Source organism: Physeter macrocephalus, chromosome 2 (genome assembly GCF_002837175.3).
Source record: "Physeter macrocephalus isolate SW-GA chromosome 2, ASM283717v5, whole genome shotgun sequence".
NCBI lineage: Eukaryota > Metazoa > Chordata > Mammalia > Artiodactyla > Physeteridae > Physeter > Physeter macrocephalus.
Window position 1 is genome coordinate 15,582,790 of NC_041215.1, and position 12,718 is coordinate 15,595,507.

Sequence of the window (12,718 nt, forward strand, 5' to 3'; positions counted from 1 at the left end):
CCACCAGGGAAGCCCTTTTTTTTTTTTTTTTTTTTTTTTTTTTTTAGTCGTAGCATGCGAACTCTTAGTTGCAGCATGTGGGATCTAGTTTCCTGACCAGGGATTGAACCCAGCCCCCCGGCATTGGCAGTGTGCAGTCTTAGCCACTGGATCACCAGGGAAGTCCACATTATTCACAGGAGATGTATTAATACATCTTTTGTTACCTGAATGTTATTGACCAGAGGTGTACCAATACGTTTTTAGAGAGTGATACAATTAACATCACTGTGCAAAGTTGTTAGAGCTTAAAATTGATCAAGGTTCATCATACAACTTGTGATTGTCATTATCATTCACATTTTGCTCCGTTAGGTTTTTGTTCCAATCTTGTATATATTATAAATGCAAGTTTATGACCATAAAATTTTCAAAAATGACACATCGTGAAATTTGGAGTGAAGAATTTTTTGGTGAATTTTATGCAGATAGTTTCTCTGATTGTCCACATGACATATATGCTAGTGTCTCAGAATATAGTTCTGATTCAGACAATGTGAATATTAGACCAAAAAAAGACAAAAAACCTTAGTGATTGATTCTGATACAGGAAATGAAAATGAAACTCACAGTGCTGGAGAATGCTCCTTTGCTTCTACAGAAGAGTGGATTGAAGACAACATTTCACAAAAATCAGAAGACTTTACAGGTGTGCCAGGTGCAAATAACCCACAAAACGTTAGTGAAATAACAGAATTTTTGGTAACAACTTTTTTGAGCTGGTTCCTTCTCAAACTTGTATCACCAACAGAATGAAAAATCATATAAAAAGTATGATAAGGCTTTAAAATAGACTGATGTAACCAATAGTGACACGAAGAAGTTTCTTGGATTAATACTTTTGATGGGACAAATAAGAAAGTCATACTGGAAAGAATACTGGTCGACTGATCCCTTAATTGAAACACCTATCCTTCCAAAGATTATGACGAGAAGAATGTTTGAACAAATAATGATGTTTCTTTACTTTAATGATAATTCAGAAAACTCCACTTCCTGCAGAATTTCAAAAGTTACACCTCTTTTGGATTATTTTCTACCAAAATTTCAATCAATCTGTATACCCAAACAAGAGCTATAACTTGATGAGAGAATGATAAAGTGGCAAGGACAACTCAGATTCAAATCCTGGAAAACTTACAAAATATGGAATTTTGGTCAGGACTGTTAGCGAAAGTGAAACTGGGTATATATGCAACCTTGAGACTTACATGCGTGAAGTAAAGAAACTGCAAGAAACAATATTATCAGTCCTACAACCTTATCTTGGTTCATGGCACCATACTTACCAAGACAATTATTACAACAATGTGTCCACATCTGAAATATTGTTGAAAACTAAAACCAGAGTTTGTGGGACTATAAAAGAGAATCATGGTCTACCAAACCAATTAAAGGAGAAATCTAAAAATCTACAGAGGGGAGAAATGACATTTTTATGGAAGGGAGAAGTGATTCTTCTTACATGGAAAGACAAGAGGCTAGTCCGCAGGGTGACAACTATTCATGACGCCTCCATAGCATCTACAGGAAAGGAAGACAGGAGGACTGGCCATCAGATAACTAAGCCCACTTGTATACTAGAGCATAATAAATATATGAAAGGAGTTGATCAATCTGATCAGTATCTGGCAAACTTAAATATCCTCTGGAAAACTTGAAAATGGTATAAGAAAATGGGTTTCCATTTGAGTAACTGCAGTTTATTCAATGCATTTAAAATTTATTGTAGCCTTAATGCACAGAATAAAATGACTTACAAGCAATTTTTGTTAGCAGTAGCTAGAGAATGGGTAACTGACCATTCTGGTGCATGCAGTGGTAGTCCCGCACCTGGTCCTTCTTGTGGCCTTTTTAAAAGAGTATCCCGCAAAGATCCACATTGTTGACTATCAAGTAAAATAAAAGAACATATTCTAGAGAAAATAATACCTATAGGACCAAAAAAATGCCACCAAAAAGTCTGCTCTTCCAGGGGAAAGTGCAGTGAAACACAGTATGTTTGTAATAGATGTTCTGTTCCCCTGCACAGAGGTGCTTGCTATACTGCCTATCACACTCTAAAGAAATATTAGAATGCTTTAGTAAGACATGTACAAAGTTTCAAATAAATACATTAAGTGCAAAAAAAGTTGTTGATATTTACTCAAACGTGGGTGTTTCAATATTCATTTACATAACAAATCGCTGGCCACAGGTGCTAGTTTCTGCAAAAGTCCCCTAGTCAATAATGTGTTAATGCAAACTCTTCATTATTCAAATCCTAGCCAGAAGGAATGACAAAGAGCAAACAGCAAAACATAGAAATTCACACGAGACTATATACACTACGATATTTACAAATTTATGCCATCTTTTACTAGCAAGGAAAATGAAATAAGGCTCTTCTGGCCAAAACAAGAGTAGATTTCCCCATAAGGATTGATTATATATGGGTAAGGAATATCCAATACCTGGCACTACAGGAGGCCAGTACGAAAATCCCAACAAATATCAAAATGTCATTTATCAATAGCCCCACACAAAACAATCAAAACATAAAAATTAAACCAACCTGCATATTAGACATACATGTCAATTCAACCATGGATCAAACAGGCTTCAAAATGAAGAGAAAAATGTTGATTTAAGGGCAAAACAATACTTGTTAATCATTATGTAGTACTGCTTACACAGTACTTACAGAATTCTCTCACTTCAGTGTTCATTTTTGAACATAAGTAGTAAATCTCCAGTCGAGAGATCCCCTTTAAGAATGAGGCACTGATAAAGACATAACTCTAAGAATTATTCTTTCATGTTATTTTTTTCTGGAACATTATACATGGATTAATTTGTATCAGGCTTTCTCAGATTTCTTACACATATAGGCTTTCTTTCCAGTGGGAGTTTTCACATGTAAGAATGAAGGTCAACTGATGTTTTCCCAACATTGCTTACATTCAAGAGGTTTCTATTAAGTATGAGATCTTTCATGCCTTCGAAAGGAATTGGGTCGACTGAAGGCTTTCCCACATTCTCTACATTTGTAGGGTTTCTCACCAGTGTGTATTCGCATGTGCCCTCGAAAGGTAGTGCGATAAATGAAGGCTTTCCCACATTCTGTACATTCATAAGGCTTCTCTCCAGTGTGAGTTTTTTCATGTGTTCGAAAGGATGTGTAACAACTGAAGGCTCTGCCACATTGTTTACATTCGTAGGGTTTCTCTCCTGTGTGAGTTCTTTGATGTATTCGAAATGAACTGGGAAAATTGAATGCTTTCCCACATTCCTCACACTTATAAGGTCCATCTCCAGTGTGCATTATCATGTGTGTTCGAACACTTGAGGGAGAAATGAAGGCTTTCCCACATTCCTTACATTTATAGGGCTTCTCTCCAGTGTGCTTTCTCACATGTCCTTGAAAGGTTGTGCGATAAATGAAGGTTTTCCCACATTCTGTACATTCATAGGGTTTCTCTCCAGTGTGAGTTCTTTCGTGTATTCGAAAGGAACTGGGCCAACTGAAAGTTTTACCACACTGTTTACATTCATATGGCTTTTCTCCAGTGTGAGTCCTCTCATGTGATCGAAACGAACTGGGACAAATGAAGGCTTTCCCACATTCCTTACATTTATAAGGTCCATCTCCAGTGTGTGTTATCATGTGTGTACGAACGCTTGAAAGAGAAATGAAGGCTTTACCACATTCCTTACATTCATAGGGTTTCTCTCCAGTGTGAATTCTTTCATGTATTCGCAAACCTAGAGGAGAACTGAAGGTTTTCTCACATTGTTTACATTCATATTGTTTCTCTGCCGTGTGAATCCTTTCATGTCTTCGAAAGGAACTGGGACAACTGAGGGCTTTACCACACTGCTTACATTCATAGGGTTTTTCCCCAGTGTGACTTCTTTCATGTATTCGCAAACCTAGAGGAGACCTGAGAGATTTACCACACTGTTTACATACGAAGGGTTTCTCTCCAGTGTGAGTTCTTTCATGTGCTCGAAATGAAGTGGAACAACTAAAGGCTTTCCCACATTCCTTACATTTATAGGGTCCTTCTCCAGTGTGTGTTATCATGTGTCTTCGAAAGGTTGTGAGCCATGTGAAGGCTTTCCCACATTCCTTACATTCATAGGGTTTCTCTCCAGTGTGAGTCCTTTCGTGTCTGTGAACAGATTTGCGGTAACTGAAGGCTTTCCCACATTCCTTGCATTTATATGGCTTCTCCTCATATTCATGATACTCATATGGTTTGTGTCCACTGTGAGATCTGATGTGCCTATTAAGGAATGAATGATGCATGAAGACTTTCCCACACACATTACATTCACATGGTTTTACTCCAGAAAGAGTTTTCTGGTTCAGATTAAGATTTGGAATCTGGCTGACAGTTTCTCCATCTTGATTACCTTCTTTGCTTTCACAGAGTTTTTCTACCATATGACTTCTGTAACAAATGAGAAATTATTAATGATTTCTTTAACAATTTCACATTTATTAGAGGGTATTAGAATTACAATTTTATATTTTATAGCAAAAGTGAAGGTTTTTTTGCCCTTTCTGAATTTTTTGAGGGCGATTTATACCGAAAGCTCTGTAAGAGGACTTGACATAGCTATTATGAAAACAGTAATACTTATATATATTGGGTTTCTTAACATTGTTTCCAAAAACACTGGACATCTATGTCATGTTTAAGTAAATGTTTTCAGTGAAAAAAATTTAAGGATAACTTTGAAGCTGGGGTTGTTTTATCGTTTATTTTAAAAAGTTTATGACATACCAGGATTCTCATGTGGCACCCTGCTATCTACTGTGTGTGTGACTCACCTTAGTTTTCTCCCTTGGGTTTTGTACCAATCTTCAATGTTATGATTGTCCCATTTTTTTCCTAAAATGCAGACCCAGAAAAATAATGCAAATTATTGGAAATTATAGAAAAATATTAGATTCTAGGTCCACGATGAGCTGTGACCATGCTTAGTTTATTTACCAATGTATAGCAGTCCCCCCTTACCCACAGTTTCGCTTTCTGTGGTGTCAGTTACCTGGAGTCAATTTCAGTCTGAAAATATTAATTTAAACTGTGCACCCTTCCAAGTAGTATGATAAAATCTTGAAACGTCCCGCTCTGTCCTGTCCAGGATGTGAATCATCCCTTTGTTCAGTGTATCCATGCTGTATATGCTACCTGCCCATCAGTCACTTAGTAGCCGTCTCAGTTTTCAGATCACTGTGGTGGTATTGCAGTGCTTGTGTTCAAGTAATCCTTATTTTAATTAATGATGGCCCCAAAGTGCAAGAATAGTGATGTTGGTAATTAGAATATGCCAAAGAAAAGTCATAAAGTGCTTCCTTTAAGTGAAAAGATGAAAGTTCTTGATTTTAGGGAAGAAAAAAATCATACACTGATGTTGCTAAGATCTATAGAAACAATGAATCTTCTATCGTGAAATTTTGAAGAAGGAAAAAGAAATTGATCTTAGTTTTGCTGTCTCATCTCAAACTGCAAAAGTTATGGACACTTAACACTTATGCATGTTAAGTTCATGTCTATTATATGTGTTCTATTCTTAGTTGTTATCAATCTTACTGTGCACCAAATTTCTAAATTAAAATTATCATAGGTATGTACGTATAGAATTCAGTACTATCTGCAGTTTCAGGCATCCAGTGGTGGTCTTGGAATGTATCCCCTGCAGATAAGGGGGGACTACTGTATTCCTTTTCCACATTCCACATCTTGGAACAGTGTTGATGGGCAAGAAATACTTGTTCTCTAACTGAAGAAGTGAAGGAATGTTGTCATGCTTACCTATTGAGGTCAGGTTCCTCAAGGTCTCCTGCATCACATCTCTGTAAAGTTTCTTCTGCAAAGGATTCAGTAAAGCCCACTCCTCCTGGGTGAAGTTCAGAGCCACATCCTCGAAGGTCACTGGGTCCTAAAACATTCCAAATATGTTTCCAGTAAGATGTAAGAATCTGACAGAACTGGGGATTTATACTCAATTTATAGGAAGATTACATATGATTCTGTCACCTTCAAACATTTATTTTATGTCTTGGTCATCAGAAACTGACTCTACGTCCTTACTTACTTCTTCATGAATTTAACAGCATAATGAACATATGCAAATTATTTATTCATTTTCACTGTGATCACTTTAAATGCTATTGCTCTCTGATGTCAGGGTGTAAAGCACCTTGGAGAAATGAGAGAAATGCTACACAAGTGAATCAAATATCATTTTAAACACATGAATCTCTTGTGAAAAAAACTCATCTCCTTTGTTATTACACACCATTTAACTCAGTACACTCCACTGATGTATGAGGTCAAATCTGCAGGAGTTTTTAAGGAATAAAACACAGTGAAGGGGCTTCCCTGGTGGCGCAGTGGTTGAGAGTCCGCCTGCCGATGCAGGGGACACGGGTTCGTGCCCTGGTCCAGGAGGATCCCACATGCCGCGGAGCGGCTGGGCCCGTGAGCCATGGCCGCTCAGCCTGTGCATCCGGAGCCTGTGCTCCGTGACGGGAGAGGCCACAGCAGTGAGAGGCCCAAGTACCGCAAAAAAAAAAAAAACAAAAAAACAACACAGTGAAAAACTGGAAGCTTTTTCTTATATTCCCATCACCAAACATGAGAGTCCAGGAGGCCTGTGGAAATCCAACTCGTGACAAGGATCAGTTTGCCATACTGGCCTGAGAATTACTCCAGGTGATTAGAAATAGCCAGGTACAACTGGTTAGATTAAAATATTCTTGTAAAGAAGTAGTACTTTTAGCTTGTGTAAAATTTATTGCAGACTCAGTTTCTCCATTCTCTCTCTCTGTCCCATTCATGGAGCTAGGAAGTTATTCAGAAGTTAAGGCTCAGACAACTTCACATGATATGACATGCTAAAAAGACAAAACTACTTAGACCTCCACAAAACCCTATACACAATGAGCCTCAGGGCTGCTTCTCGCCAGTTTTTAGCACACACAGGCACACATAATGAAATGATAAAGTGCTAGAAGATTTCTTTTTGGTCAAAGCCCTTGCTAAATAACCTTGAGGAACAGGTTAAGAGCTGCATATTGCACAGGAATTCACTACACTCCACAAAGGTCTGATGGTGAATCTGCCCATGATTATATAATACATAAAGGATTCACAGTGCTTTCCTCCAAAGAATGTAAAACCTCCATTCTCTAATTTCAGATGGAAGTTTCCTGGCCAGCCACTCCAGAGGCAATCCTCCCCAACATCTCTCATTTCTGAGCTCCCATATGGTGCACAGAAGCATAACAGCCCAACCCCAAGTATAGAAATATGTAAACTGATGACACCACACACTGCCAATAGTGTACAAAAGGGTTTATTACTTCCATAATTGAGGTCTCTGGGGAGTAAGGCAGGCGTCTCAAGAAGGCATGAAATAGCTTGAGAGTGCAAGGAAAAGTACATGGACTTATTTTTTAGTTGAGGTTGTGGGTGGACTGAAGAGAGAGTTCACATACAAGGGCAGGAGCCAGCATGAATTGAATCTCTTGTCACTGCCAAAGGAAGGATAACTAAGACTTTCCTATCATCATGGATACATGTGGGTCACAAGAGGAGGAAGGAGGGATGAGGCTTCAAAGCTGTCAGCAGTCAAACATAGAAAACTGGAGACAGCAACTTCTCTTTTCTTGTTCATTGTATAATGAACTTAGAAACCATCATTCCTAACCTCATAAGAAAAAAACCAAAGAACTGAAGACAAAGAGGAAACCACTGTTTCCAAAACTGGAAAGACAGAAAGAAGCTATTTTGAAACAGCTATTCTTAACAAGGCCTATCCTCAAAAGAGACTATTTCACCAGGGCCTAATGCAAAGACAAAAAAAGAATACAACATCTAAGAACTTTGGGACAATGACAGCAGGTGTAAAATACACACAATGAGAATACCTGATAGAAAAGCAGAAAGGAACAAAAAAATAAGTGAAGCAATCATCACTGAGATTTTCCTAACATTAGTGATAGACAGCAAACTGCAGATACAGGAAGCTAAGAAAAACACAAAACATGAAAAACAAAAAAAGAACACCAAAAACTGCACTGCCAAGCACATCATTTTCAACTGGAGAAAAATCAAAGACAAAGGGAACATTCTGAAAGAAGCCAGAGGGAAGAAATAAACCTTAGTTTTACTTAAGGATAAGAATTAAATCAGACCTCTTTTCAAAAACTATGCAAGCAAGAAATATTATATAACTGGACTCACACTATATCCTTTGGAATCTGGGTTCTTTCACTTAGCAATAAATATACATATATATATAAGATTTATCCATGTTGTTGCATATATTAATAGTTCATTACTTTTTATTGCTGAGTAGGATTGCACTGTACAGATGTACTATAATTTATTCATTCACCAGATGACATTTGAGTTGTTTCCAGGTTTTGGTGATTATGAATAAAGCTGCTGTAAACATTCACATACCAAAAACAAACAAAATAACAACAAAAAAACCCCAACTACGCAAGCAAAAAGAGAATGGAATGAAATATTTAAAGTGCACAAGGTAAAAAAACACCATCCTACAACTCTGTGTCAAGCAAAATTATTCTTCAAAAGTGAGGGAGAGGGCTTCCCTGGTGGCACAGTGGTTGAGAGTCTACCTGCCAATGCAGGGGACACGGGTTCGTGTCCCAGTCCGGGAAGATCCCACATCCCGCGAAGCGGCTGGGCCCATGAGCCATGGCTGCTGAGCCTGCACGTCCGGAGCCTGTGCTCCACAATGGGAGAGGCCACAACAGTGAGAGGCCCACGTACCACCAAAAAAAAAAAAAAAAAAAAAATTGAGGGAGAATATTTTGTAATAACCTATATGGGAAAAGAATCTGGAAAATAATTATATATATATTAATAAAATAACTAAATATATATATAATAACTGAATAACTTTGCTGTATACCTGAAATGAACACACACTATAAATCAACTATACTTCAATAAAAAAATATAAAAAAGCCGATAAGCCTTTGTAATAAAAAAAAAATCTCTAGGACTGCTACATCTCAGGAAAAAAAAGTGACAGAGAAATACTTTGAGAAAAATTGAGGGACTCTGATATCAATACACCTGGTTTTACAAGAAACAGTAAAAGAAATTCATTAGAAGGTACAAGCATACCTTGGAGACAATGAGGGTTCAGTTCCAGACTACCACAGTAAAGCAAATCACGTGAATTTTTTGGTTTGTCAGTGCATATAAAAGTTATGTTTATACTATTCTGTACTCTGTTAAGTATGCACTAGCGTTATGTATAAAAATACAATGTACATACCTTAATTTAAAAATACTTTATTGCTAAAAAATGCTAACCATCATCAGAGCCTTCAGCAAGTGGTGGCAGTAACATCAAAGATTACTGATCACAGACCACCATAACAAATGTAACAAAAATTTGAAATACTGTGAGAATTACCAAAATGTGACAGACACACAAAGTGAGCAAATGCTATTGAAAAAAAGGTGCCGATAGATTTGCTTCACACAGGGTTAAAACCAACCTTCAACTTGCAAAAAATGCATTATCTGTAAAGTGCAATAAAGTGAATTGCAATAAAATAAGCTATGTCTGAAAATGATATAAACAGATGAAACATTACAAAAGAGGACCCTTTAAGAACTGTTCTCAGTTCACTATAGCCTTGTTGGTCTCATGGACACAAGCCCCACTGGTTTTCAAAGCTAGATGTTTTGGGACTTCCCTGGTGGTCTGGTGGTTATAAGATTCTGCCCTTCCACTGCAGCGGGCGAGGGTTCCATCCCTGATCAGGGAACTAAGATCTCACATGCTGTGCGGTTGTGCCCCCCACCCCGAAAGGCTAGATGTTTGGGGGGCTTGTCTTCACGTGTGACTCTTAAAAGCTGGGGTGCCAAGTGTGGGGTCTAAACCCTTTGCTCCTCAAGGAGAAGCTTGGAGTTTTGAGTGCCTTCCTGAAGGTGGGGTGCCATGCGGGGGGGGGGGGTTGGTTATGGTAAGATTGTGCCTCAGCTTCTACCCACTTTGATGTGGGTGTTCTCATTTGCCCTATGCATAGGGAATCACCAGTTATGGGCAACGAGAGATGAGCTGCTGCATGTTCCTATACGCATGACAATGTCTGCTGCTGCCCTGCCGGATCACACCCCAGGCTCTCTGGGCTGGCTCTGCATAGCTAGACTGAGTCCTCTCCCAGGGCCTGTCTGCCTGGGATTCCTGGGGTGCTGCCCTGTGTGCGCAAGGACAATGGTTGCTTCCAGCCGCCCCACCAAGATCACACCCAAGACCCTTGGTCTTTGTGTCCAGACCGAGTCTTTTCCCAGGGCCCAGTTGGCCCAGATCTCCCACCAGGCTGCGGCATGGAGTGTGCAGGGCCAGAGTATTTGCCCAATTCAGACTGGGGAGTGGCGAGGCAGCAGCTGCCAGTGCCAGGCTCTCTCTGCCCTGATTGTTGACAAGCCAGCATGTGCACAATCCTTGTGAGTAGTGTCTTGGCCTCTCCAGCCCTTCTGACTGTCCCAGTGGTTCTCCGAGCAGCCAAGGGGGCTAGTCTCCTCTCCGCAGGACGCCAAGACTGGGACACACAGATTGCGGCTCCACCTGCTTGCTCCCCAAGGTGAGGGGCTGCCCGTGTGGACCTTCTCTTCCTTTCAGATCCCTCCCAGGGGCACAGATCCCAACCTGATGTCTTTTTTTCTGTCCTACCCAGTTACATGGAGCTCTTTCTTGCAGCTCTGGTTGTACAGAAGTTCTTCTGGGGACCTCCCTGGTGGTCCAGTGGTTAAGACTCTGCGCTTCCACTGTAGGGGGCGTGGGTTTGATTCCTGGTTGGGGAACTAAGATCCTGCAAGCTGTGTGGCGTGAGCCAAAAAAACAAACAAACAAAACATTCTTCTGCCAGGTTCCAGTTAATTTTCTGTGAGAACCGTAGAAGTATTTTTGATGTGTTTGCAGGGGTAGGTGAGTTCCACATCCTGCTACCCTGTCATCTTGATTCCCCTTTCTCCTTTCAAATTATTAAATTATTATACTATTTGTTATGGTGATCTGTGATCAATGATCTTTGATGTTACTACAATGACTCACTGAAGGCTCAGATGATGATTGGTATTTTTTAGCTCTAAAGCATTTTAAAAGCAAGGTATGTACACTTTCTATACATAATACTATTATACAGTTAATAGACATTGATATAGGGTAAACATAGATTTATATACACTAGGAAACCAAAATTCATGTGGTAATTGCTTCATTGTGATAACTGCTTTATTGCAGTGGACTGAACCTGCAATACCTCTGAGGTATGCCTGTGGTAGATACACAAAAGATAAAGGTAAAGGAATCTAAGCATACCAAAAAAGACAGGAATCTAAGCAAGCGAAGAAGACAGGAAAATAGGAATTACAAAACAGCCAGAAGACAGTGAACAAAATAGCAATAAGGACATACCTATCAATAATTACTTTAAATGTAAAAGAAATAATAAATTCTCCCATCAAAACACAGAGTAACTGAATGGATTAAAAAAAAAAAGACTCACCTATATACTGCCTACAAAAGCCTCACCTGAGATAAAAGTGCACACAAAGACTGAAAGAATGGAAAAAAAAATTCAATGAAAATGGAAACCAGAAGAAAGCTGGGTTAGCTATACTTATAACAGTCAAAATAGACTTAAAACAAAGACTGTTATAAGGGACAAAAAAGGTCATTATATAATGATAAAACAGTAAATCCAAAAATAGGATATAACATTTGTAAACATTTATGCACTCAAAATAGAAACATCTAAATACATAAAACAATATTTAACAGATCTAAAGAGAGAAGTAGAAAGCCATACAATAACAGAAAGGGACTTTAATACCCCAATTTCATCAGTGGATACATCATTCAGACAGAAAATCAGTAAAGAAACACTGGCCTTCAGTGACATATTAGGCCAGTCATTCTGTCCAAAAGCAACGAAATACACAATCTTCTCAAGGGTACATGGAACATTCTCCAGGAGACAGCATATGTTAGGCCACAAAACAAGTCTTAATAAATTTAAGATTAAAGTCATATTAAGCATCTTTCCCGACCACAATGTAATACAACTAAAAATCGATTATGAGAAGAAAACTGGAAAAGTCACATGTGAAGATTAAACATGATACTGACCAACAGGTTAAAGAAATCAAAAGAGAAATTTTAAAAAGTACTTTGAGACAAATGAACTGGAAATATAGTAGAACCCTATTATCTGTGAGGGATACATTCCAAGACACTGAGTGGATGCCTGAAATCATGAATAGTACTTAACCCCACAAATATGTTTTTTTCTATACATACACATACACACACAGTGTGGATACAAAGAACAAAGAGATGATTCATATCCCAGGCAAGATGAAGCAGGATGGCACAAAGTTTTATCACACTCCTCAGGACAATGCACAATTCAAAACTTTATTTTAAAAAATTTTTAGGGCTTTCCTGGTGGCGCAGTGGTTGAGAGTCCGCCTGCCGATGCAGGGGACACGGGTTCGTGCCCCGGTACGGCAGGATCCCACATGCCACGGAGCAGCTGGGCCCGTGGGCCATGGCCGCTGAGCCTGCATGTCTGGAGCCTGTACTCCGCAACGGGAGAGGCCCATGTACTGCAAAAAAAAAAAAAAAAAAAAAA

General features: G+C 39.0%; 1 protein-coding gene across 1 annotated transcript in view; it reads right to left on the bottom strand.

Moving 5' to 3' along the window:
- Window positions 1-297: 297 nt before the first annotated feature.
- Window positions 298-12,718, bottom strand: part of ZNF14 (zinc finger protein 14) — a 37,549-nt gene continuing 25,128 nt past the window's right edge. The window contains exons 2-4 of the mRNA XM_024134047.3: window positions 5,844-5,970; window positions 4,859-4,919; window positions 298-4,475 (exon numbers count right to left, since the gene is read on the bottom strand). Of these exons, the coding sequence (XP_023989815.1) occupies window positions 2,996-4,475; window positions 4,859-4,919; window positions 5,844-5,970 (1,668 nt within the window). The 3' untranslated portion in view covers window positions 298-2,995. The remainder of the gene's footprint in view (window positions 4,476-4,858; window positions 4,920-5,843; window positions 5,971-12,718) is intronic.